The sequence below is a fragment of the Accipiter gentilis genome, chromosome 10 (genome assembly GCF_929443795.1).
Source record: "Accipiter gentilis chromosome 10, bAccGen1.1, whole genome shotgun sequence".
NCBI lineage: Eukaryota > Metazoa > Chordata > Aves > Accipitriformes > Accipitridae > Astur > Astur gentilis.
Window position 1 is genome coordinate 23,259,873 of NC_064889.1, and position 24,530 is coordinate 23,284,402.

Genomic DNA, 24,530 nt, shown 5'->3' on the forward strand with positions numbered 1-24,530 from the left:
TCTCATTATTGTTTATATATTACAGCCCGCCATATATATATATAATCTGGTGGTTTATTATTAACCCCTATCACCCTCTATCTAATTCTATTTGCCAAGCAGATGATCCTGCCTTTGAGACTAGTAACGCTTAGAAAACCCTAACACCCTGAGCTCTGACCGAACAGTCGTTACTGAAAAGGCAGCTCAGTAACTAACAGAGCGTTTCAGGGAAATTATCTCTGGATCTTTGCAAAGTCCTCTGGAAGAGTTCAGACATGAAGCTCTCTTAATTGATAGTGTGGCCACTTAGGGGAGCAGTATCCATAGAAACTCAGGGGCCTTGACAAGATGACAAACAGTGCTGCGAGAGCCTAATAATAGCAGAAATAATGAGGTGTGGCCAAAAAACCCCAACAACAACAAGCGAGGCACCTCGCAGTATCAAATGGGTGGGCCCAGCCTAATGAAAGCCTGGCAGATAACAGTGACGGCTGGAGGAAGGCAAAGCACAACTGGAGGATGGAAAAAAAAGAGTCGCCAAAGCCAGATGGGATTTCTGCCCCAAGGAAAAGGCTTGCAGCAGTTGGTGCTGTTGGGGACACAGCTACGAGGCTCTGCTCTCTGTACACAGCCATAAATCAGGAGCAACATCACTGGGAACATCTCAGGAGCATGGCAATGCAGGAACCTGGTCAGCTTGCGGAAGAGTCACCCCATAGAATGATAGAGTCGTAGAATGGTTTGGGTGGGAAGGGACCTTTAAAGGTCATCTAGTGCAACCCCCCTGCAACGAGCAGGGACATCCTCAACTAGATCAGGTTGCTCAGAGCCCCATCCAACCTGACCTCAAATGTTTCCAGGGATGGGGCATCTACCACCTCTCTGGACAACCTGTCCCAGTGTTTCACCACCCTCATTGTTAAAAATTTCTTCCTTATATCTAGCCTAAATCTACCCTCTTTTAGTTTAAATCCATTACCCCTTGTCCTGTTGCTACAGGCCCTGCTAAAAGGTCTGTCCCCACCTTTCTTATAAGCCCCCTTTAAGTACTGAAAGGCTGCAACAAGATCTCCCCGGAGCCTCCTCTTCTCCAGGCTAAACAACCCCAACTCTCTCAGCCATAGCATGGACTTGGGGACAGCGCTTTTGCCGACGGGGATGTCCAGCCAGACTGGGACCCAGGGAGCCCTTGGGAACCGCAGCGGGTGGTCTTAGCCCCTTTTCAGAGCCTCTCGTCTGGCTTTAATCACCTCTTGACCCAACTACGGCTCTTTCTGCTCGGTGTGGGCAGAGCAATGCCACTCGCGGCACAACTTTCCCACGCGCTGCGGCATGCGAGCCCATTGCCCACCAATTTGGGGCTATGTTGCACGCTGCTCCCTGGGCTCATTGTAGCACTGTAACTCATTGTTCGGGGAGACCTGACCTTTTTCTTAATTAGCTTAAAACTGCACAATAAAAAAAAAAAGGGGGGGGGGGGGGGAGAGAAAAAAAGAAAAAAAACCTCCGTAAAAGCCAGTTGAGAATCAAAAGAGGCAACAGCGAGAGCAAGCAATGTGTCACCACAAGTGTCCGAGTCAATGGAAACCTTGTTAGGTGGGGAACAAGGGTCTCCGCTAACAAGCTCTTATCTGTGTTTTTGTTTTCTATTGAAGGTGCATGTCATTAGGAGGAGTGTTAACAAGAGCTCTCAATAGCTTCATATGGCCAATGGCCTCTGAATATTCATGAAGGTGTGAACAGAATGTGGGAAAGCAGCGGAAGAAAAGGCAAGAAAAGCGGCAAGAGGGCTGATTGTGCCGGGAAGAAAGGACCCAGGGCTCTGTGGGAAAAAGGGATCCTGAATCCCTCAAACAAGAGCGTATTCCCCAGGCAAAACCTGTCCTTCAGGTTGTGTGGATGGTATTGATGGAGCGAAAGATGTGGGATTTTTCTGAGCAGCGCTGGCAGGGCACCAGCTTCCATCATTTTCCGTGACAGTGGCCAGGTTTGGGTTTTTTTAAACTAAAATCACAGCAGCCAGTGGAGAGAGGTCTCCCTAAACCTGGAGACCCGAGTGTGAACAATGTCAAACCCAGACATACTTTCCAGCCCTACTTCTGTCTGTACAGCAATGCAAAGCACCTTTTATCCCACATGTCCCAACAGTCCTCCCAGGGATGAGCATCAGCTCCCTGAGACCTGCTGCAGCCTCGACCGTGGACATCGCAACCTTGTGGGTGTTGCAACCTCATCATCCAGCATTACCTTCAATATTAATGCACAAAACCCAGCAACCAGGCTGGCGGGGATGTGGACCCTGAAGATGCCCATTGCTTCTTACTGGGGATGAGGCACACACCTATTTTTGGAGACGTGCTACCCTCCTTCCAGGCTTATGGGTCCCAGGAGGGATCCCAAGGGTCATTTTTTACTGGATGCCCTATACTGAAGTGGGTATGTGCTCACAGAGGATGGAGAAGACAGGAGGTCAAGGAGCATGGCCAGATGCTGCTCTGGCACCACTGTGCTCACCACGCGGAGGGGAACGGCTCATCTGCACCCACATACCTGCTGCCCAGCACCTGCCTCCCCACCCACACCTCCCGTCATCCCCACCCCTACAGAAACTCCAAATTTACCTCTGGCAAGAACTCAGCAGGGCCGCCCGGAGGGGCCAGGCAGGGAAAAGAAAGATGCCTTTCCTATAAAACATCTCTGTAGTTTTTGCAGCCGCTGCTTCTGCGCAATTACGGGGCCAGGGATTTCGGCAGGGCTGTTTTAACGTGGAGCTCTTGCTCTGCTCATTTTGGAGGAAAATTATACAGCAGAGTTGCCTCTTTGCTCTCCAATCTCGCGTGTCAGTCCCAGATAAATAGTTTTCATTCAACAAATCAATGAATAGAAACAAAGTACGGCAAAATAATGTCAAGTCATTTCACTGATAACGACAGCTGCTGGGCTGCACAGGAGAAAGGGAGAAGCAGGAGGGGGGTGCGGGGGAATAGATTAAAAAATGTAAAAAGCAGTGAATCACAGCTGGGGGGGAAATCATAAAACCACAAGCCACCGCAGCTCCCACACAAACGTACATGGTATTTACTCATCTATTTCTAACGAAATTTGAAGTAGAATAGAAAAGGAAAAGGGAGGGGAGGGACGGTGTAAGTGAATTGTCAAACAATCCTTGTTAGAAAAGCAAAAGCACTTTTTTTCTGGTGCGAAGACCTGATGCAGAACCCAAAGCAGTGAGTGCCGAGTGAGTGGGATGCTGCCCTGGCTCCAAGCCCCAGCCCCATACCACCGCCCTTCCCTCCATTTTGTCCATGGGGAAAAAGCTGGGAAAAAAACCCAGGCTGATAGGGGGTTTGCAAGCAGGGAGGAAGAAGGAGTTTTTCCTGCCCCAGGGCTGGGAGGATGGCAGGGACAAAGCAAATGGAGTTTTTGCTCAGGTGCAGATGAGGTGCTGCCAAACATTCACTTCACAACATACCCACGAGGCCGCAAACGTGGAAGAAATTTCCTCGGGCTCAACATCTACCCTGGAAATCACCTCACCCCTTCCACAGGCAACACAGTGGCATTAAGGGCCACAGGGTGACGTCTCCCATGTCTCACTCGGGGTCGGCCACAGCCCCTCAGCCGAGCCCTGCTGCTGCCAAACTGCCCCAAAATAACCCAGATTCCTTTCCCACAGGGAGATGGGGCACACACTTAAGACGATGCCCTGCAAAGCCTGCCTTTTAAATCGCAAGCCACAGCTGCTCTTCGTTTGCTGCATGAAGTCTCCCTCCCAGGCCAGCGCTTCACACCCTGCCCCAGCTGGGCACCTTCCTCAACCCTCAAGTTTCTGCAAGCTTTTGTTTGGTTTTTAAGTTATGTTTTTCAGGAAAAAGCAGCCTGAAGTTAATAAACGGCTCCTTGCAGCTCCTGGAAGGGCTTCTCATGGACACAGCAATAAAACAGCCCTTGATGAAAACATGGACACTGCTGAGCAGAGCGATGAGAGACGAGTCCAACACAAAATGCTGGTTCGAGGGGTTTTTTTGGCCTCTTTCCCTCACCAAGAATGTGTTAGGCAGCTCAGAGCCCCCACACCTCCTATCAGACCGCAAATGTGCTGACTAGCCCCAGCAGCATTTTGCATGGGGCAGGATTTGTCACTGGAGGGTTGTGGGGTTTACTTGGGGTGGGGGGGAATCATATGCCTGAGGGTCCTGCAGGACAAGAGACCCGGCATGGCACTGGGGGAATGCTGCCCACTGCCCGTCCTGCTGCAGGCACCCAGCACTGAGCCGATGTGCAGCATTGCTATCCAGCCTTTCTGAAAGCATCCCTGAGAAAAATACCTTTGCTTCAAGAAACGCAACCGTTTGAGAAAGCCACCTCCAAATATGAGAAACCTTGGGAAGATGAGAAATACCAGAAATTCTGTGACTGCCAGGAGTAGTGTTGAGCAGGGGGGAAGCACCGGGAAGATGGTGCTGGGGTTGGGATCTTACCTGGCAGCTCCACGCCGTCCTTCCCAGGAGGCTGACCCAGTGCTGCTGCGGCAAGATGGGACCTGAGCCCGGCACCTCCTGGGATGGAGCTACCCCGCAGAAGAAGACACTGAGTCTGCACATGGGAGTTCAACTGTAACCTGGGTCAAGTTGTATGAAAACGTGTCTATTTAGACAAAATTTTGGCAGGAAGACAACCTGGAAAGGCTTCCAGAGGCTCAAACTGCTCCATTTCTGCAAGTTTGACTTTCCATTTAAAGCAAGCTTTAAGTTTCAATTAAAATGCTGTCAAACACCACTGTAAAAGGGTTAATTCAAAGCACAACATCTCAACTTTTCCTCTCACCAGGATTTCGCCTGCCAGAGCAGTCCTTTGGTGTTTGCTTTTAGAGAGGAAATCCTGAAATTGGGAATTCCCTTGGAAATGCATAGCCTGGCTGGGGCCAGCCTGGCAGTGCTGCACGGGGAGTGAGTGGGGAAAGCTCACAGAGTGAACATGCGACAGCTTGCGCCTGGTCCTGGGGAGCTCGAGTTAAACGGCACCGGTTCTTCATAGGTCTGTTGGTGGGGGGAGCCTGGAGGATGCTTATCCTGAGAAAAGACTTGATGCTGCAGAGCAAAACACAGCCCTTTAATCTCAGCTATGACTTGCAATTTCATTATTAGGTGAAGGTGAAGAGAGAGTTTATTTTGCCCAGGCCATAAGTTCTTTCAGGAAAAATTTTCCCCTTACCCTGATGACAAACATTAAAAATAAACCACGACTTCAATTCTGAAAGGACTTTGCTAAATCTTCACTCCTTTCTTTCAGGTCTCAGAAACCTCCACGTGTGCAAGCACTAAGGATTAGAAACTGTGAACCTCGTGTAGGAACAGGGCTTGGGCTGGACCACACAGGGCGTGATGCTGAAAGCAGTCACCCAGGGGGAGCAGCTTTTCCAGAGCAAATAGCTTAACATCACGAACCCCAAACCAGGACTCTTTGTGCTCTTACGTAGGAGGATTCAACTTGTGCCACCCAGAGCGAGTGAAGGTGCCTTCTTGGATCACCAATTTTGAGCATCACTTCATGGACCAGATACGACAGCAGCACATCTGCAGCCGCTGGTACAGGATTTCAGGGTTGCTGCTGAGCCGTAGCCACATGAAGCTCAAGAGCAGCGTGGGGAAAGCCCCACTGTGCCCAAGGCCGGCACGGTGCAGAGCAGAGGCGAGTGCTTTCCCCGACACCTAGGGTATTTTCTAGCTCCCTCCAACAGCAAGCAACAGAAAGCACACATGCCCGTTGGCTCGCTGAATTGCAAATAAAAACCCCCTTTTAAAACGTGGAAAACATGTTTTGTTGCCACCTGAAAAGGCTGTGAAGTGCTCCAGCTCCAGAGTCTCCATGGGAACCATGTGCTTGTTCATCTCAAAGAGGCAAGCAAGCGGCTTCATGAGGTGCCACGGCTGACATCTCACCAGGGATGGGGAGCAAACCGGCGCGGAAAAGCCCAGCGGGGTGGCAGGTGCTCACAGCTGAAGGGCGACTTGTGATGCCACGGCCACTTGCTCCTGCGGTTCCTCGCCCGGCGGCCGAGGTGAGGCTGGGACCAGGTCTGAGCAGGGGCCCTGCTGCTGCCCTGCCCACAGCTGCCATCGCTGCTGGTGAATGGAGGTGCACAGGGAAGGGCAGGATCCTGCACCCCAACAGCATCGCCAGGCACTGACCCAGCCAGGGTGATGGGAACCAGATTTTCCTCTTCTAAGAAATAGGAAAAAAATTTAAAAGATCACTAGTATTTCAGAGGAAAGGATATGAAGTGAGGAAAGGGCTCTGCTGGCATCCTTGACCCCAGTGTTCACAGCAGGGCCGTTGCTGCTGTAGCCAGAGTGCGAGCATACGCCAGGACAAACCCTTCCCTGCTACACCCCCTGCACAGATGCACAGGCCCTCCCTGGCACTTTGGAGTATTTTAGGTGCCATGGGCAGGTCAAGTGGCCTGAAAACAATGCCCGTTAAAGCTAGGATGGGTCTTTCTACCTGGAGCGTGGGGACATCTCCCCATCAATATGCCAGCGTGACATCGTTGTCATGTGTGCGCTGCAGGCACGTGAAGTGGGTACGAGCACCTATCATGCCTGGCCAGACACCGCTGCCCCACACCAGCCTCATGACAGGTCCCAAAACAAAGCACGTGGGCACTGACATCATTTACACCTGTATTTAGGGGGACAAAGGCAGGACAAGCAGAACTCAGCCAGAAAAGTCTGGAATTTAATTTAAAACCTCCTGGGCTGGTACATCCAAAGGGATTTTCGCTCTTTTCCCACTGAACTCCTTTTCCAAACACCAACGAGATCCCAGCGATGCTGAACGTCTTCCTGTAGGCCTGAAAACACTGTGGGGAGGGCACTCAGATGGCTCCCTTGGTGTGGGATGGGACATGACGGTGGCTTTCATGTCCATTCCATCCCATCCCGTCCCCGACCCCACAAAATTAATTAGCATGGCACTAAGCCACACACCTTCCCCAAAGACCATGGCTGCCTTTTGGTTTAACCAGGACCTTTCCTGTGGTTTAAAAATCAAAGCATGAGGGTTTTAATGGGTGTTTGTTCCCGTGCAAGGGGCGGCTGCAGAGACAGGGAGCTGCAGAGCTCAGTAGGAGCCATTCAACGCACCTGCTGAAATACCCTGAGAGTGGTCAAGCTCACCCAGGCCCTGGCATCGGGATTCTCTCAGGAATTTAGACTTTTATATAAAGCTGGAGTCTGAGCACCATCTCTTAGCTCATCAGAAGAAAACAATCACCTTCTGTTTCAGTACCGTGTGTTGCAAAGGAGGCTGGGTGCTGCAGCTTGTGTTTCTTTTGATTGGAGCATTTCGGACTCCAGGAACACCATTTCACATCCCTTGCGAGCCTGGAGAGAAGTGATGGGGAGGGCAAGAAGGGCTGGGTCCCTGCAGCAGCTCTGCTGAGCACAGGGTTGCGCCGCTCCAAATGCCTCTATCAGCAAGGTACCCAAACCCAGAGCTCGCTGGGGCTGGTGGCAACGGGTCACATGCAGCTCTGCCCAAATACTGGGGGTGGGTTGGGCAGGGAAATACTGCTGAGAAACCATTAAAAAGCAAATTGCGTTTTCTGGGGGGACTGATGGGATTTATTACTGCCCTTCAGCTTGCTGGGATGGGAACAGGAGACAACCACCGCATTAAGGCAGGCAAAGCCATGGTGGCCAGGATCAGCTCATCCCTCCCAGCTGGATCCCCTCTCCCCCAGCTCCTTCTGCTGCTGGATCCCTCCGTGCAGATCCAGCACTGCCCTTGCAGAGCATCCAACATGGCGCTCAGCCTCCTGCGTGCTTGGCAGAATCATAATTGGAAAATAATTGCCACCCAAATGAGGGTACTCAGCCGTAGCAGGTGGCTTTAGGTGCCTCACCTTATGCAAAGCCCGCACTGGTCTCCAGAGCGTAAGAAATGGACAGCTGCATTAAGGCAGAGAGCAAGACAGCCTAACGGCTCACAGAATTGGTTCCCTCCTCTTCTGTGAACATGAGTTGATAAATCATTACTTAAAAGACGACAATTTGTTCTCCAAAGTCATTTAGAATTAGAGGGATGGCACAAAACTCGCTTGTCAGTGTGATGTGGAAAGGCAGCAAGCTGCTAAGTCGTCAAGCCCAACCTGAGGAATGTGCCCTTGCCCGCAGCGCCCGCACAGGAGCAGGAGCAGGAGCCATCCCCTCCGTGGGAGGGCTGCTTGCTCCTGAAGCTGCTCCCGGTCGGCACAGCCCGTGGGATAGACCACGCAGCTTCAGTCTTGCCACATCTCCAGCCCAGCCCAAGAGGGCTGTGCCAGTGTAGGCCAGGCTGCTCTCCGCTCTTGCAGAGCAGGAACATTTTATAAACCAGCAGGACAGCACAGATGGAAAAAGAGTTTGCAATATTAACATTTCCAGGATTAAGACCTGTTGGTGTTTCTAACTAGCATGAAGAACTGCCAGAGTTTATATTAAAAGATACTGCTGAAAGCTCACCTTGACTCCTCTGTCTCCAATGACCGTGGAAGGGGAGGGCTGCAGGGCCATTGTAGGTCTCTCTACTTATCCCACCCCACACGGCAGGACGTCGCGAGGCCTTAGGGCACCTGGAAGAGGACAGAAATGCTTTGCCATAACAAAATCCCCCAGATACAACAGCGTGTGGAAAAACCTCTCTCCCGGCTCCCTGGTGATGAAGACGCAGCTACACATTTAGCTCAAAGGCACCAGCAGGTCCCACCACCAGCTACAACCCAAAAGCCTAGGGCCAATTGCTGGTGTGACACTCGTGTCCCGGCTTGCCTTTCACAAGGGCTGCTGAAGGCTCCTGGGGAAGCTTTGCTGTGTTATGGTAGGGCCTACACAAACCCCAGAGGGAGACGCAATGCAGCATATCAACACACGGTTTGTTACCAGCACATTTCTGTGAAATTTCACATTTTTGGTGAAAACCACCAAAACAGGGGGTGCTTTCCCATGGATGAAAAGTCAGGAATGAATGAGTAAAAACGTGAATCATGACTGCCCTGAGCCCCCCACCAGCCCTTCTGGGGTACCTGCAAAGCCCAAACTGCTCACAAAGACACACATGAGACACCAAGCATGAGGCAACTGTGTGAAGAGACACCTCTTCTCTTGGCAGAGCCCATCCGCTACACACAGGTGCCTCGGTCCTTCTGCCTTAACGCCTGGGCCACCTCCTCCCCCCGTGGCGCTTGGCCCATCTTGGCCAGCGAAGCTGCAGATGTGCCATACCTGGTGCGACAGCTCCGGCTGGTGGCTGCCGAGGGCTGCTAACACCATTTACACGGAAACGTTGAAGAGGGGGAACGTAGTTATGCCAAGCAAATAGCCTGATCTTCCCGTTTGTATCAATCTACCTAACCACAAGGGACAGGAAAAATCACAGATGCTTTTGCTAAACACCCAACACATACATAAAATGCACGTGCACATTTTTCATCATTGCTGCTTTCCACAGTGCTGTGAGGGAAGAGATTTAATTACACACAAACTCTACTAAATCAAGATGAGAGACAGTTGAAAATAGGGCGGAAAAAAACCCATTTAATTCAATTTATTTAGCAGCATCTTTATTGCAACAAAGGTTTTGTAATAAAACGCAGCAAAACTAATGTCTCCACTTTACATGATTAAAAGCCATGTAGCTAGAAAGGTGGGGGAGGGAGGGAGACCAATAAACCCACTGAAGTGAAACATGCAATTTTGTTAACGCAAACAGCAGGCACTTCATGTTCTAAAATTAAACACCTGATCTTCTACTGTGCAGAACATCCAAGTAAAAACCGCATGAAGATGTCTCTTCCCCTTCCAAAGGAGTGGCCCAGTGAACCGTGAGGGGCGCACAAAAAGTCTTTACAGGGTTCTGGTACTCAAGTAAACAGGCAATTCAAGGCAGTGTCCTAATCTGGCTAATTATTTCATTTATTTATACTCTATTATTGCCTCGTCAAAAGTTAAGCGTCACACCAGCAGCAAAACAGCCTGCCTTACACACAGACACACACAGCAGAAACACAACCCACTCTTCCTGGTAGGGACTAAGGGTTGGGACCCCCAGGCTCAGAGTTTGTGAGTTCTCTGTAATTCACCACACAGGCTCTGACGTACAGTGCTCCAGGGTTAAAGCATTACTACACCATCCCGCTCAGAAAGTATTTCCATAGCCTATTCCCAAATGGCACTAGTAAGTAGGGAACGCATTTTACATTCTAATATAATAGTTGGTTTTCAAACCTTTACTTGGTGCTTTGAACTCATTATTTCATTAACAAACAAGTTAACTGAGTTTATAAAAATCAAGCAGTTCTGGGTAGATACTAATACTACTTTGTTCTGAATAAAAGGAGATAACTGAAAACAAACGGGTGGGGTAGGGTGTGCAACACCAATGCGAAGAGTGAAACCCAACAGCTTTGCACATTGCACACTCCAGAGAAATTACTGGAAGCTGCCTTAAAATGGGGAGAAAGAACATGCTTTCACCAGAAATAACCACAAAAAGAAACTGCTGGCATCAACACTCAACTTCAGTGTCTCATCGCTCAGATCCCCATATTTCACATATATTTTTAAAAATATATGAAATTAAAACATTCATCTCAAAGACACCTGTGCAAGTTGTTTCCACCATGCAATGAAGGCTCAATCCTGCTCCTGCTCAGAGCAGGTGTCCTGCTGGGCACAGAGGAGACCTCTGCTGAAGGCAGAAGATCCTCCAAAGGGACATACTAAGGTCTGGTTTGGGAGTCACAGCGGTGGTTCCTCCTCAAATGTTTTTGCTCCACAACCTCCCTTGCATATGCTCCCATCAGATCTCACTAGTTCTACTTAAAACTCACATTAAACAAGACAATTTTTTTAACACGCAGGAAGTGACAAAGCATAATCCCAAATTGCAGACAGGCTGGAAACCTCTTCTTGAGTGGCAATACCATCTCCTGGACTATAAGGTACAACCTCATCATGGAGCAGCCGACTCCAGCAGCACAGAGCAGGGCAAAGCCACCACTCCCCATGCCAGCTCTGGTCCAGTGCTGGACTAACACTTCATCACACAAGGTGCAGGACTACTGCTCCCCCCAAAAAACCTGATGCAACAGTCTTCAGCACTAACACCTTCCTACCTCTGCAGTCTCAATAGCAATGGGCTTTGCTCTTCTTCCCTTGTCACTGGGAATTTAGTCCTTGACTGGGTAGGGCTGGATCAGACCTCATATAAGGCATCTCACACCTTCACCTACAAGCAGGCATCTTTTGTAAGAACTACAAAACTCTGATGGTAAATCCTCCCAGCATTTCCACAGGATAGGAGAGCATGGGGGTCTTAAAGTGCTTAACTACTGCAAAAATAAAAAAAAAGTAGGAAAGAAATACATAATTTACATTGCAAAACAGAGTACTTACAGTACGTTGTACTTTAATAGCTTTTCGATATATATGTTTAAAACAATGGAAGGATGCATTATTAAAAAGTTTTGTCAGCACTTACAAATCACATCCTGTGCTAAATCAAAACCTAGCTTGGTTTACTTGCATAACATTTAGTTCTTCAGTTCCCAAAAAAGCACTGTTTGATGAAGGCCATTTTTGTTCTGTTTTTTAAACAAAAGGATCGATTTCATCTTAAAAATCATATACATTTACATTCAAGGGTAATCACCTCTAGAAAAGGAACAAAAACACCCCCAAAACCAAGTTAATTTAATACTGAACAAAATATAAACAACCTTGGAAAAGGTGGTACTATCCACGTGTAATTTTATACATATATGTATATATGAACAGATATAGATATATGTATATATAATACAGCATAAACACGTAAGGAACACAATGGAATTCCATAGTAACAGCTTATACTTGTCTCTACTCACTGCCGTGTTGTTCAAGTGCGTCAGCACACTTACCCATCTCTCAATACTGCCTATAGCACACTCCACAGGGATGCTGCGTTCACTTCAGTCACAATTAATTACTAAGAGAAGACATAGGAGCTGGGCTCCTTCCCTGCCACATCCTTCCCAAAATAAAACTGTAAGCCTGTTATTGACCTGCTAATGGTATCTGAACCGATCCACTTATAATCACTGTGATCTGAAAACCAGAAAACAGCCCAAACCAAACATCCCAACTTCAGAGGAGATTTGCATTTACTGCATGCCTGTTTGCTTTGGCTATCTTTCGTGTAACCCAAAAACCAGATCCTGTTCTCACCCTCACATTTTACAACCGTGTAACTGCACCAGCTCTGATAGCTCTGGTGCATACCACCAGCAGCCTAACTGAAAACCAATGCGGTTTGATACAATACAGCCAGATGGTGTTAAATTGTGGCGTTTCAGGATCAAGCTGAACAGTACAAAAGCAAGGAAAATACAAGGTTACAACATGTGGAGTACTAAGAGCGTAAACACTGAGAGTGATTCCAGATTTTTAGAAGATGAAAAGAAAATCATGTTCTGCTGCTCCCTAGCACCAAAACAGAAAGAAAAGGAAGTTCTTAGGTTTCTAAGAAAACCATTAAAACTTATAGGAGTCTCAGAGGCAAGCCCCAAGGGGAGAATTTCCTGGATTAAAGAGAATCATTTTGCTATGGATTTCAATCCTAAATGACCTGTTGCAAGTTAAAAGTGACTTCACACGCTTACAATGCTTTTTAGCCAAGTCTGCTGCTTAGTTCAAACCTCACTAGCAAAAACACAACTGGGATCACATACCCTTTAGGCTTAGCGGGGTTACCTTAAGCTCTACAGAAGGGGGCTTCTCAAATACAGCATCATAATCATGCTACACAGCGGTGCTAGAAAGGACGCAGGAATGGAGGACTGAACAGAGTACGAGCCTGGGAAATAGTCCCTCAAATAAAGCAAGAAATTCAATGAAACAGTTCACATTGCCTCACATATAGTGTTCATAAGGTCTCTCCTCACCAAGTCCTCTGTAGACCTTTCAATTAGAGTACTGAATATTAAAATCTTAACAGGATGCATATACCTATATCATGCTGATTTGACTGTAAGAAAACAGTATTGCAAAACCAGCTCAAGAATGAACATCAGGGTAAAATGTCAATGAGAAATGGGCTGCACTTCTAGGCTTGTTTTAAAATTTACAGAGTTTCAGCTCTTTGACTTAAGTTAGTTTGCATCTCAGAATAAAAGATTGTTATACCCATATCACAGCAAAATATCATTCTGCTTCCCCACTAAAATCAAATACAATCAGGATAGGATCTCAAGTTGCTGAAAGGAAAAAAAAAAAGTATGATTATGCTGGGGAGGGAAGAAATCATTGAAAAGAACCTGGTATCAACTGAACTGAATCCAAAATTTAAATTCTTTAGGAGGCAGCTTAAAAGTCTTTCTTCTTAAAAAACAATTAACATACAGACAGGTGATGTGGCTAACTTGTGACCAGCTTCTAAGGAGTGAGACACATCCCTTTCATGAAGCATAAAAGCTGTATGATAGCATTTAAAATGTAATACAACTCGTAACCACTTGGGTAAACTCTTGCTGCATAGTGAGTAAATTACCCAATATTATGTAATAAGATACCAAGGAACATACTGTAAAAATACATCAGTTATGTCATAATGCTTTTAAAAAGTGAAGATCTGGTGCTGTAGAAGTATGTTATTTTCAGTTTCAGCTCCTCCCCCAAGAGAACACCCATGGTACTGCATTATACCACAGACATTTGATTTTATTTACATCTTAAGCTTTAAAGTTATTAGGTCACCGTACTTTAATTTCCTGTATGGCACCAAATTTTAAAAAGTGTGTGTGTGTGTGTGTGTGTGTGTGTGTACATGTGGCAGGCACCAAAATGCAATGTTCCTTTCTATTTTTTCTAGTTTCCTACATCTCCTCGTTCGGTAAAGCAGCCAGTGGAGCAGAGTTCTGTAGAGGTCAGTCACATTGCCTTCAGAGCAGCAATATGAGAGCCCAGATTCTCTTGCAGGTAATACAGTAGATGGAGTTCATAGTGCTCTCCCGACTCAGGTACCCTTATACTGTGTCTCTCCTGAGGGTAGATCTAAAATATAAAATAAAGTCGTAAGTATCCACAAAAGTTGCAGGAACCAACATTTAAACTGCTCCCCAGAGCCACATTCAAAATCTTCATGGAATCTCCCTGCATTAACTCTGTACCTGAGCTAATAGACCCCATCCTCCATTGCTTGAACCCAGAGACAACCCACTGCACCCTATAATCCAGCTAGTGCTGTGCTGGAGGTGATCAGCCTGGCTGCACAGAGGCAGATCCTGTCCGGAGCCATCACGTAAATCAGCATGCTCCCAGTTCTGCAGCATGGCATGGGATACCTGGGCTACATCTGCACAGAACCAGCAGGGTTTAATTAAATGCATAACCCTGTTCCACACTGCACAAAAACTGCTGTACTGCCTCCAAATTGCAGATCTCCTTGGGAGCAGCCTTAACTGCTCTTAACTGAGCATTTGCCTGATTTTTTTTTTTGTTTACTCATAAAATCTTCCTTTTAAAAAAAAAGTTAGGCTCAACTACTACAGTTTTATCCTAAGAATTCTAAGCGGCCCAGCACAGCCATGTTACAAGTTCTAATTTTGGACTACTCAAAGACAGACACATTACCTTTACATCCTGGTTCTGGCCTTACCTGTAAGTCATATGGTTTCCCAGCTCTCACTAAAAAGCTGAGCAAAATACTAGTGTGTGCAAAGTGAACATTCTCATCCAAGAATCCATGTAGCAGCAGCAAACGGTTCGGTCTGAGAAAAGGAAAAGACAAACATTTCTAGACAGCATCCCAGAACCTGCCAGTCATTTCACAGTCCACATAAATCCGTTCAAAAACACCCAATAAAAAAAAAAATATTTGCATTGAAGACAGTGATTTCACTATTGTAAATTGTTCTGGATGGATGTATCTCTCAAACCTATTCTTTGTTCCTCTAAAAGTTCTTCCTGCATCTGCACATCATGGTCAGGCCTTTTATCTGTGTATCTTTGTTATTCTCAGAAGCATTTCCTAGCTTGGACAATACAACAGCTTAACACTTGCTCAGAATCACTGCCCATTTTCACCTCTTTGGCAAGAAAGCCCATGGTCTCAGCCGGCTCCATAGACAACTGTGTGCTGATGCAGCTTTAGGATATGCAGAAAGCATCCTGATCAACTAAATTTTGCCTAGCTTAATGTGGCTCTAAAGTGCTAATCATAATGGAAGATATGTTTGTCTTTTCTTTAGACATAAAAGGTAGTCTTTAATTACAGCCAGTATAAGAGGGATTACATGCAATGACCTGTAATTATGCAAATGTTCATCCAAGTATTAAGTTTATTAGTGCTGGGGTTTGGTCTTCTTTACAAATTATTATTTAATACTAGCATTTGCGATTCCAGAATTCAATTGCCAAGAACAGGGAGATAAAAACGTGTCCGTGGGGCTTGAACTTTCATGGTAGGAAAAGTAGAAGATAAGAGCCAGAACCAAACTTACTCAGAAGGAAACTTCTCAGCTTGCATGGCCACTGAACCTAGGTAATACCCCTGCTCATTGTGATCCGGGTGGCCCATGTAGCGCTCTGTGTAACCAGTGTCATAGAAAATCCACAGCGTGACAGGTGCTCCGGCAATTGCAACCTGCAAATTCAACAGGGCTCTCAGCATCGGGAGGGGAATGACAACACCTGCCCCCCTGATCTGGGGACGTCCGTCCCTCCCTCCCACAGCAACTATAATTGCCCAAAACACACTGCTAAGTTTACAATCCACCGCCTGCAGTGGAAAAAGAAAAGGAATTCTCACTCTCCTTCCCACAGTTCATACATATCAGCACAGTTCAGCTACGACCTACATGTGCTGAAAACAAGGCAGCTGCTGAAAACTAGGAAGGTCCTACAGACAAATCAGAAGCAACACTAAACATATCACCTGCAAGGCATACTGAGGGAAGTGGATTTTGTGCCAAATGCAGAGTACTCTGCTTCCGGGTTGCAAAATCTTTGTTCATTTGAATGTCTAACAGAAACTGGAATCGATAGCTCCCTAGGACTCAGCACACTACCTTGCATAGCTACCACCAGCTTCCAGAGAGGCTTGTGAAAAAAAGACCAATGAGGAAAAAAACCCAAAACAAACCCACCAAAACCCCCTTTGCAATGCAGGTATTTTTAAAAGCAAAAAATCTAACAATCCTTAAGGACTTGAGAAAAGTAATTATTAGGCCTCCCAGGAACATTCAGATTTGACTTAGACAAAGCAAGAGCAGCCACAAAGAACAAAACACATCCCCAGAGCAATATCCAGCTCTTACCACATCTCTCCTTTGAGACTTGCCCAACAGCAGTCTGTCCACTTATTGTAGTGGTCTAAAGTAATGAAATCACACAAACCTCTTTTCAGTACCTCTCCCCATCCCCAGGTTGCCCTCCTGGATGCTTCAGAACACACTACTATGAAGCAGCATGGGCAATTTGATCTGGGAATACATCAGTATGCAAAGAAACTATTCTCCCAGAGCAAGAAAGAGGAGAGGACGAAGAGAAGGAGGTGCCATTTTTCAGCAGGATCACTTCCCTTAGTTGGTTCACAGCACAAAGAGCTCAGCTGACACAAAGTGGGCAACAGCTGAGACTATGTAAGGTATTGTCCTGGTTTCAGCTAGGATAGAGTTAATTGTCTTCCTAGGAGCTGGTATAGTGCTACCTTTTGGGTTCAGTATGAGAAGAACGTTGATAACACACTGATGTTTTCAATTGTTGCTAAATAGTGTTTAGACTAAGTCAAGGATTTTTCAGCTTCTCATGCACAGCCAGGACACCTGACCCAAATTGGCCAGAGTGGTATTCCATACCATGTGACATGCCCAGTATATAAACTGGGGGGAGTGGGGCTGGGGGGAATCACTGGTTGGCAGGTGGTGAGCAATTGCATAGTGCATCACTTATATATTCCAATCCTTTTGTTATTATTATTGTCATATTATTATTATTATTATTAGTTTCTTCCTTTCTGTTCTATTAAACTGTTCTTATCTCAACCCATGAGTTTTACTTTTTTTCCCCCTGATTCTCTCCCCCATCCCACTTGATGCAGGTGGAGTGAGCAAGTAGCTGCATGGTTCTTAGCTGCTGGCTGCGGTTAAACCACAACAGGTACCTTCAGCATAGGTGACCTGAGATTGGTATAGCTACACCAGCACAGTTAAGTTATTGCACGCTCAACAGTGCAACAGTTTTAAACTCTGACAGTTCCAGAGGGGGAGTATCCTTCTGTGCTCAAATGAATGGGCTGAACAGTTTTTCCTCCTCATCCCAGCTCACCACAACAGGCTCTCAGATATTCCAGTAAAACTGGCCTGTCTGAACAGCCCCACGCTCCTCTTACATGCCAGGCTTCTTGGATGACAAGTGTGTTCTGCCCAAAAGCACTCTGCTTGCTTACTGCAGGAAGCCTCATGGACAACACCACACCTTCACATCAGATTGAGATTATGGCTGGCTCATTTGGAGCTGCGGGAAGCAAGCACAATGACGGTGCAGTCACACCATGATCTTTGGGGTGGTTACACTCAAATAAGACCACCACACTCTCCTGGGAAGAAAAGCTGCAAATTTGCATGGAGAGGTAGGAAAGAACAGCACTGAACTGCACAAATGCACTTTTCCGATTTGAGGTATCTCTGTTAGTATTAACTATTTGGGCCGTACTGGTATCACTGTCTCTGAAAAGCTGAATCCCATAGCTGTACCAGTACAGACTCAATGTGAATACCAGTCCCAGATACCTCTCAGAGCCTAACAGTGACAACAGGCTTACAGAGGAAAAGCATGTCATCCCCATGCTTCATACAGAAACACAAGTGGAGAGAACTGAGGAGACAACCCAAGGTCACACAACAACTTGTAACTATTCTTGCAATATCCACTGATTGCTGGTTTTAAGAGGTACTGTGGTTTGTTAGCAGGCACTAGCCTTAAAGACTGAATAGATTTTCAGACCTGTTGTCTGTGAAGTATCAAAAAAATAGCCAAAGCCAGGAAGCCCAATTAGAAATGCTGTGGAAGAACTGCTTGCTAGAAAAGCAACTTCTCTAAGTCTCCCAAACAGAAGAGTCTTGAAGAGAACAGCCAGAGCACTGTGTCCTCACCTGTCTAGAGCAAGCTCCGAAGTCTTTGTGCTGTGAACTTCCATGGGAGGTTACATGATTAAGGGAAAAATTCTGTCTGCACCGCCAGAATAAGTACTCAATGTATGAACATACCCTGAAAATATCTGACCTCTGCATTAAAGCCATAAGAGAGAGGTAGCCTCCATAGGACCAGCCATGAATGCCAACACGATCCAAATCAATGAAGTCATACTGGGATGCTAAATACTGCAGCCCTTCCACCTGGTCATCAATTTCTATTTGTCCCTGGGAGGGGAGAGAAAAAGGTAAGTTTTGTTAGTTCCAGACAAAAGTTACATTTTCAGGATTTCCAAAGGTAGCCACCTTCAGACCTTTGCTGCTTCTGTTTGTGCAGCACCCAACCACACGCCAGCACTCCACTGTGCTAGGCATGTTACAGAAAGATGACCCCTTTCCCCCATAAGACAATAAATACGTGCTAACCCACCTCTTAACTATCCTTTTCTTCATTAGTCTCCTTGCTTGGTGACAAGTAGTATTTTTCAGTATTTTCACTCTTTGCTATTACAAAAGCAAGGCTGCATTCTAGCTCTGTGCATAAAAATGCCATTCCCAATACATGGAGAGCTACACTGTAAAGCCAGCAGAGCCTGGCACAGGCCATCCCTGCCTGTACACACAGCCAAACATGCTCAAGCTCTCCAGCCTGATGCAGGAACTGCCCGAAATAGTAACCCACACTGTGAATGAAACTATCCTACTTCGTCTGAGCAGCAAAGCATTTCTGGTGGGAGTCAGAGACCACTGATGAACCACCTTGCATTATGCCTGCCAAGCTGGATTTGGTTCACAACCTCAAACCCTGACATTGTATCTTTCCACACTGAGTGTCTTTCCTCCCTCAAATCCACACTGCTAAACTATGCACAGTTCCCTTCCTAAACCTAGGCAGTATCACAGAGGCAATGCTCGGCATCTGAGCCAAATCAGTGCTTCAGCTCAGATAACACTGGGATTCAAACCCGTCTCTGGCTGAAAACAAAGATCCAGACTCAGCTCCACTTACCATTTTGTATTTAAAGGCCCCTTCAAACTTCAGCCCCCGGTGGCAGGACCCCCTGTTGTCAATGACAACAACAACATAGCCTAAAGAGGCCAATGTGTTCAAACGGAAATACTTGATTCCTTTAAACCGATTGTTCACCAGCTGTACCTGTAATAGAAGAACAGCAATGACACCACCACATACTTAACAGAATCCAGACGTCACCTCTTAATCCAATTTCAGATTTTATTTATATTTACGTTCCTTTAAATGTTTTGCACATTTTTATAATGTAAAGTTTTCAAGATCCCTACTCCCTGCTGCAGAATTCCCTCTCCCTTCTTGTGGTCTGCTATGAAATAAACTCTCTTCCTCCAGTAACAAGCCATTCTGTCTCACAGATATGAAGAGCTGAACTGAGCTCCACTGCAGCACCAATGGGCATGGAGCGAGAGGGGTGCTGCAGACTGCACAACCCAAGCCTGAGCCTGCAGCTCTGCTCTCCACTCTCTCTGTTCTTTCCCAGGAGAAAATCCTTCCCTTCACCAAGTCTCACTCCAGCTGCCTTGGACCGCAGCAGGGCACAGAAGAGTTGGGGGAACCAAAGCAGGGCTAAGAGGCTCACCTTCTATTCATCAGTGGGAGGATGACTGGGGAGCAAGCTCTTCTAAGCACACACTGGTAATGGTCAGCACTAAGAGAGCTCCCTTCACATACACATGGGGGAAGTGGAAACAAAGAACAGGAGCCTCTCAGAGGAGAGGGAGATAGAACAAGGACTATCTGTACTCCCCTTTCTCCCACTTCCAGCTCTACTGCTCCATACCTGTTCTCAGACAAGCGGCAGTCCCTCGATCCATGACCTGGAAATCATGACTGCTTACAGCACCTTCGGCCAAGCAGCTACTCACCAAACAGGCAAAACACTGTATGCTGTCCTCAGCATGGAGCAGGAACTGTTTATACAGGAGAGCAGTGGAGTGACCCAGGCTAGCCCATCCCACAACTCACCAACATACGGCACTCACCTGAGGACCTCCATAGATGAAAAGCACAGTGGGGTACTTCTTTCCAGGTTGCAGATTGTGAGGTTTGTACATCATCCCATAGAGCGTAAACCCCGTGGAGCTCTCAAAGGAGAACACTTCTGGTGGAATGTAATCAGGAAGAGGGCCTGCCACAGGAGAGAACAGAGACTGGTTTAACAGGGAATGGATGAACAATGCAGCTCTGCTCCAGCCCTGCCCCATCACCAATCTCACTGCAATCCCAAAGGAGCTCTCCCTCACTTTCCAGGGGATGTGGCTGGGACGAGGCAGAGACTGGGAATGCCCCAGCCCTAGGGGAGCTTTCTCAGGCCTATCACATTCCCAACCCTGCTCTCCTGTGAACAGTAGTAACTCTTCGACACTGACACAGCCATTACAAGTATCCCATCCCTTCCTAACACCACTTAGGACTCACTGCATTAATACACGGAAAGCATAGGACAGAGTATGCCTTAGGGAAGGAGAGATGAAACGGAACAGAAACAAAATGGAAAAATATAAGCCCAAGAGCTGTCCCAGAAAGACATGAGTAAGAAGCAGCACACAACTATTTAAGGGGTGTATGTCCCTCCCCAGAGACCCAGAAGCATTATATATGCTCATTAGCAGGCATATAGCACAGAGCAAATGACCGCACTTAAATGCCTCCCCTGATGCTAAAACTGGCTTTCTACAGCTTCTACTGGCTCTGGCAGCAGCACTTAGTAGTTTCCATTCTAAATCCTTCATGGCCAGTTTATACCCATTCACTGCTAAACTGAAAATATCACTGAGGTACGTCCAAGAACAACTCACGTAAGCACGAGTTTCAGAGACAAGTCTAGTCACCCACAACAGCAAATCTCAAGCAAGCATATTCTGGAATATCTTTCATTCTGTGATCCTGGTTGTCCTTTTCTAGTTCCTTATCCATAACATTACCTGCTGAATCTAAAATGGTAGCCCAGAATTCCTTTGTCCTATGAGCTGCACCATCTTCAGGTCCTGTCAGCCGGTAAAGTGACACACAGTGTGGGTTCTTCTGATTACTGTACTTGCTGATGAACATGTCACAATCCTAGGGAGAAAAAAACATTATCTTGGAACTCCTCAGTGTGGAGGCACAAGGAAAAGTCATCATTTTTTTTCTGCATTTAGATCTTGCAGAAGATCTTTATGGACAAAATTAAACCAGGAAGTCTGGGCTCTTTTGATAACAGCAGATAGACTCTGAGAAGCTACAGTCCTTAGCAAGACTCAGTCATTAATGCTCCAAAGCCAAAAATACACCTGCAAAACCAACAGTAGCATAAGGACCTTGTCACACATCCTCTTCTGGGTAAAGCATTCCCAGCTGAACAGGCTACTGTCTCGGATGCCTGGAACCCCACCCAATGCTGCCACAGGCTCATCTCCTCTGGTGATTGCTCTGTAGCCTAGTTCAGGCAAAAAGAGCCAGGCTCAAACAGTTTCAAACAATTCATCCTGGCTTCTTTTGCCTGAGATGAGCTGAAGAGCAACTGAACTGGGAGGTCAAATCTGGTTTCCAGGGTGGGTTTACGCACTCACTGTACAACATATAGAAGCGCACAACACAGTGTGAAATCTACTTTTGTTATATTTAAATACAGCCTTGTCTGCTGATTGATGAAGGACAAGACTGGCAATAAGCCACAGCACACTCAGCCAGCCCTGCTGGTACAGGGCCTCACAGGCAAAAAGTACCTGGCTGACACAGCAGGCATGAGAGTAACCACATTCTGTCAGCCGCTTTACTTCTCCAGGATTCTCGTAGTTAACAACATACAAGTGATGCTCTAAGGGTGAGTCTTTTGTGCCTTGAAAGTACACCAGTTTTTTGGCTTCATCAACATAGATCTGTCAAAAACAAAACAACACATTCCCTCAATACTGTTTCCTGCCAAAACAATACCCAGTTCTACCGCCTCCAAGTCTCCCCCCCATCCCACATCCATAAAGCTGAGTTATAGCCCAACAATCTGCAAGGAAAAAGCCAAATGACTGTTCTTACTGTCCACAACTCTGTCAGTTACGATTTGCACTTCACACCTTGTTGCTCAGCTCTCTCATGCAAGCCCTTTACTCTTCCCAGTCTCCACTATTGTTTGCTATGCTAAACAGAATCATAGAATGGTTTGGGTGGGAAGGGACCTTTAAAGGTCATCTACTGCAACCCCCCTGCAACGAGCAGGGACATCCTCAACTAGATCAGGTTGCTCAGAGCCCCATCCAACCTGACCTCAAATGTTTCCAGGGATGGGGCATCTACCACCTCTCTGGACAACCTGTCCCAGTGTTTCACCACCCTCATTGTTAAAAATTTCTTCCTTATATCTAGCCTAAATCTACCCTCTTTTAGTTTAAATCCATTACCCCTTGTCCTATCGCTACGGACCCTGCTGAAAAGTCTGTCCCCACCTTTCTTATAAGCCCCCTTTAAGTACTGAAAGGCTGCAATAAGGTCTCCCTGGAGCCTTCTCTTCCCCAGGCTAAACAACCCCAACTCTCTCAGCCTGTCCTCAAAGGAGAGATGCTCCATCCCTCTGATCATTTTTGTGGCCCTCCTCTGGACCTGCTCCAACAGGTCCATGTCCTTCCTGCGCTGAGCACTCCAGAGCTGGATGCAATACTCCAGGTGGGGTCTCACCAGAGCAGAGGGGCAGAATCCCCTCCCTCAACTTGCTGGCCATGCTTCTTTTGATGCAGCCCATGGTACAGTTGGCTTTCCAGGCTGCAAGTGCACATTGTTGGCTCATGCCCAGCTTTTCATCCACCAGTACCCCCAAGCCCTTCTCAGCAGGGTGGCTCTGAATCCCTTCATCCCCCAGTCTGTATTGATATCAGGGGTTGCCCTGATCCAGGTGCAGGACCTTGCACTTGGCCTTGTTGAACCTCATGAGGTTCACACGGGCCCACTTCGCAAGTTTGTCCAGGTCCCTCTGGATGGCATCCTGTCCCTCAAGCAACTCTGGCCCCCATTCTTTGTCATCTCCCCACTCTTCGGACCCTTTCCCAAATCATATATGATATAAACCACCCCAGAAGGAAATCAAGGCAGCAGTTGACTGTAAACCACTGCCATGTTAAATATTCCTCAGTTGTCCCTTCTTTTTGAGCAGGCAGCAGAACAGATTCAAACGGAGGTCAACTTGCACACTTCATTCCCTAACCCCATTTCTAATTACCATTTAGGAAGGATTTCAAGGACCTTTATGAAGTCCAAACCAGTCAAACAGTCTCCTTGAACTGCTGTTTGATTCAAATGATCAAAGGATTCATCCAGCTCAGATCTAGATGAGCAGCAGTTTGGGGAGCATTCCCTCCCTCCTTGTGCAAGCTCACAGGCTACATGGAACATAAACACTGTGTATTCTGGCTAAAAAGAGATGGGCTAGTGGATTTATGCTGATCCCTCTAACGAGTATGTCTTGATTCCAGAACAGCAGTTGGACACCATCGTGACATCTTGCTGCTCGCAGAACACGTGGAATTTCTTCACTGCTGCCTCACAGTATTCTTGCTCCCTTCTCTTCCTCTTAAGCCTTGAACTTAGTGGGGAAAATTCCTTGTTGACAAGGATCCACACAGGAACATGCAGGAAAAGAAAGCCAACTAATGTTGCCTGTGTTGCTTTCCCGCACTGACAAAATCAGAACCTCTAGTCCAGAATAGCATATCAGAGGTAGAGAAGGATAAAAGCCCACTCTAGACCAAAAAAACCCCACATGATACACATTCTCAAGCTCAATACCAGGTAGTGGCAAGGTCCACTCTTCTCAAGGAGCAGAGCCTCACTAATGCAACATGTACTGATTTGTGAGGCCCCAGAGACCATCTCCCTGTGTGCATTGCTTGCAGGATATCCATGCAGGAAGAGCAGAGACTTACATTGGATCCATGTCTGCCAAGCACTTCCCATTCTCCACTGGTAATCGCTATCTCCTCTTTGATGGGGCACTTGAAGTCACCTGCAAATAACCAACACACAAACAGAGATTTTACACTTTTACATCTTACAAAACACATGGTCACAATAATACTTCTTCCTTCCAAGCTTTTTCACTGGACTAAACCCCAGAGCAACCTGCTTTTGCAGAAGACCCATGCCTCTGCCAGCTGCCCAGAAAAATTTTAGGGCTGGTACTATTTAACATTCTGTGACATTTATGTTAAAAGATTCACAGTATTCAACCTGAGGCCTGGACAGCTTGCTTGCCTTTTTTTTTTTGGTTTGTTTTTTTTTTTTTTAAGTATTCTGTCACTTGCACAGAAATAGATGTTTTATACTGAAAAAATGGGTGTG

At 46.7% G+C, this 24,530-nt stretch overlaps 1 protein-coding gene across 9 annotated transcripts in view; it reads right to left on the reverse strand.

Moving 5' to 3' along the window:
- Nucleotides 1–11,700: 11,700 nt before the first annotated feature.
- DPP8 (dipeptidyl peptidase 8) overlaps nt 11,701–24,530 on the reverse strand; it is a 29,910-nt gene continuing 17,080 nt past the window's right edge. For 8 of the 9 annotated variants that reach the window (XM_049812289.1, XM_049812282.1, XM_049812284.1 and 5 more), the window contains 9 exons: nt 24,116–24,195; nt 21,932–22,084; nt 21,149–21,284; nt 20,207–20,352; nt 19,200–19,346; nt 18,266–18,418; nt 15,500–15,642; nt 14,656–14,767; nt 11,701–14,051 (listed from right to left, as the gene is read on the reverse strand). In XM_049812289.1, coding sequence (XP_049668246.1) covers nt 13,929–14,051; nt 14,656–14,767; nt 15,500–15,642; nt 18,266–18,418; nt 19,200–19,346; nt 20,207–20,352; nt 21,149–21,284; nt 21,932–22,084; nt 24,116–24,195 — 1,193 coding nt within the window. In that variant the 3' untranslated portion in view covers nt 11,701–13,928. Of the gene's footprint in view, nt 14,052–14,655; nt 14,768–15,499; nt 15,643–18,265; nt 18,419–19,199; nt 19,347–20,206; nt 20,353–21,148; nt 21,285–21,931; nt 22,085–24,115; nt 24,196–24,530 lie in introns of those variants that run through there. The other variant, XM_049812288.1, reaches the window with a different exon arrangement.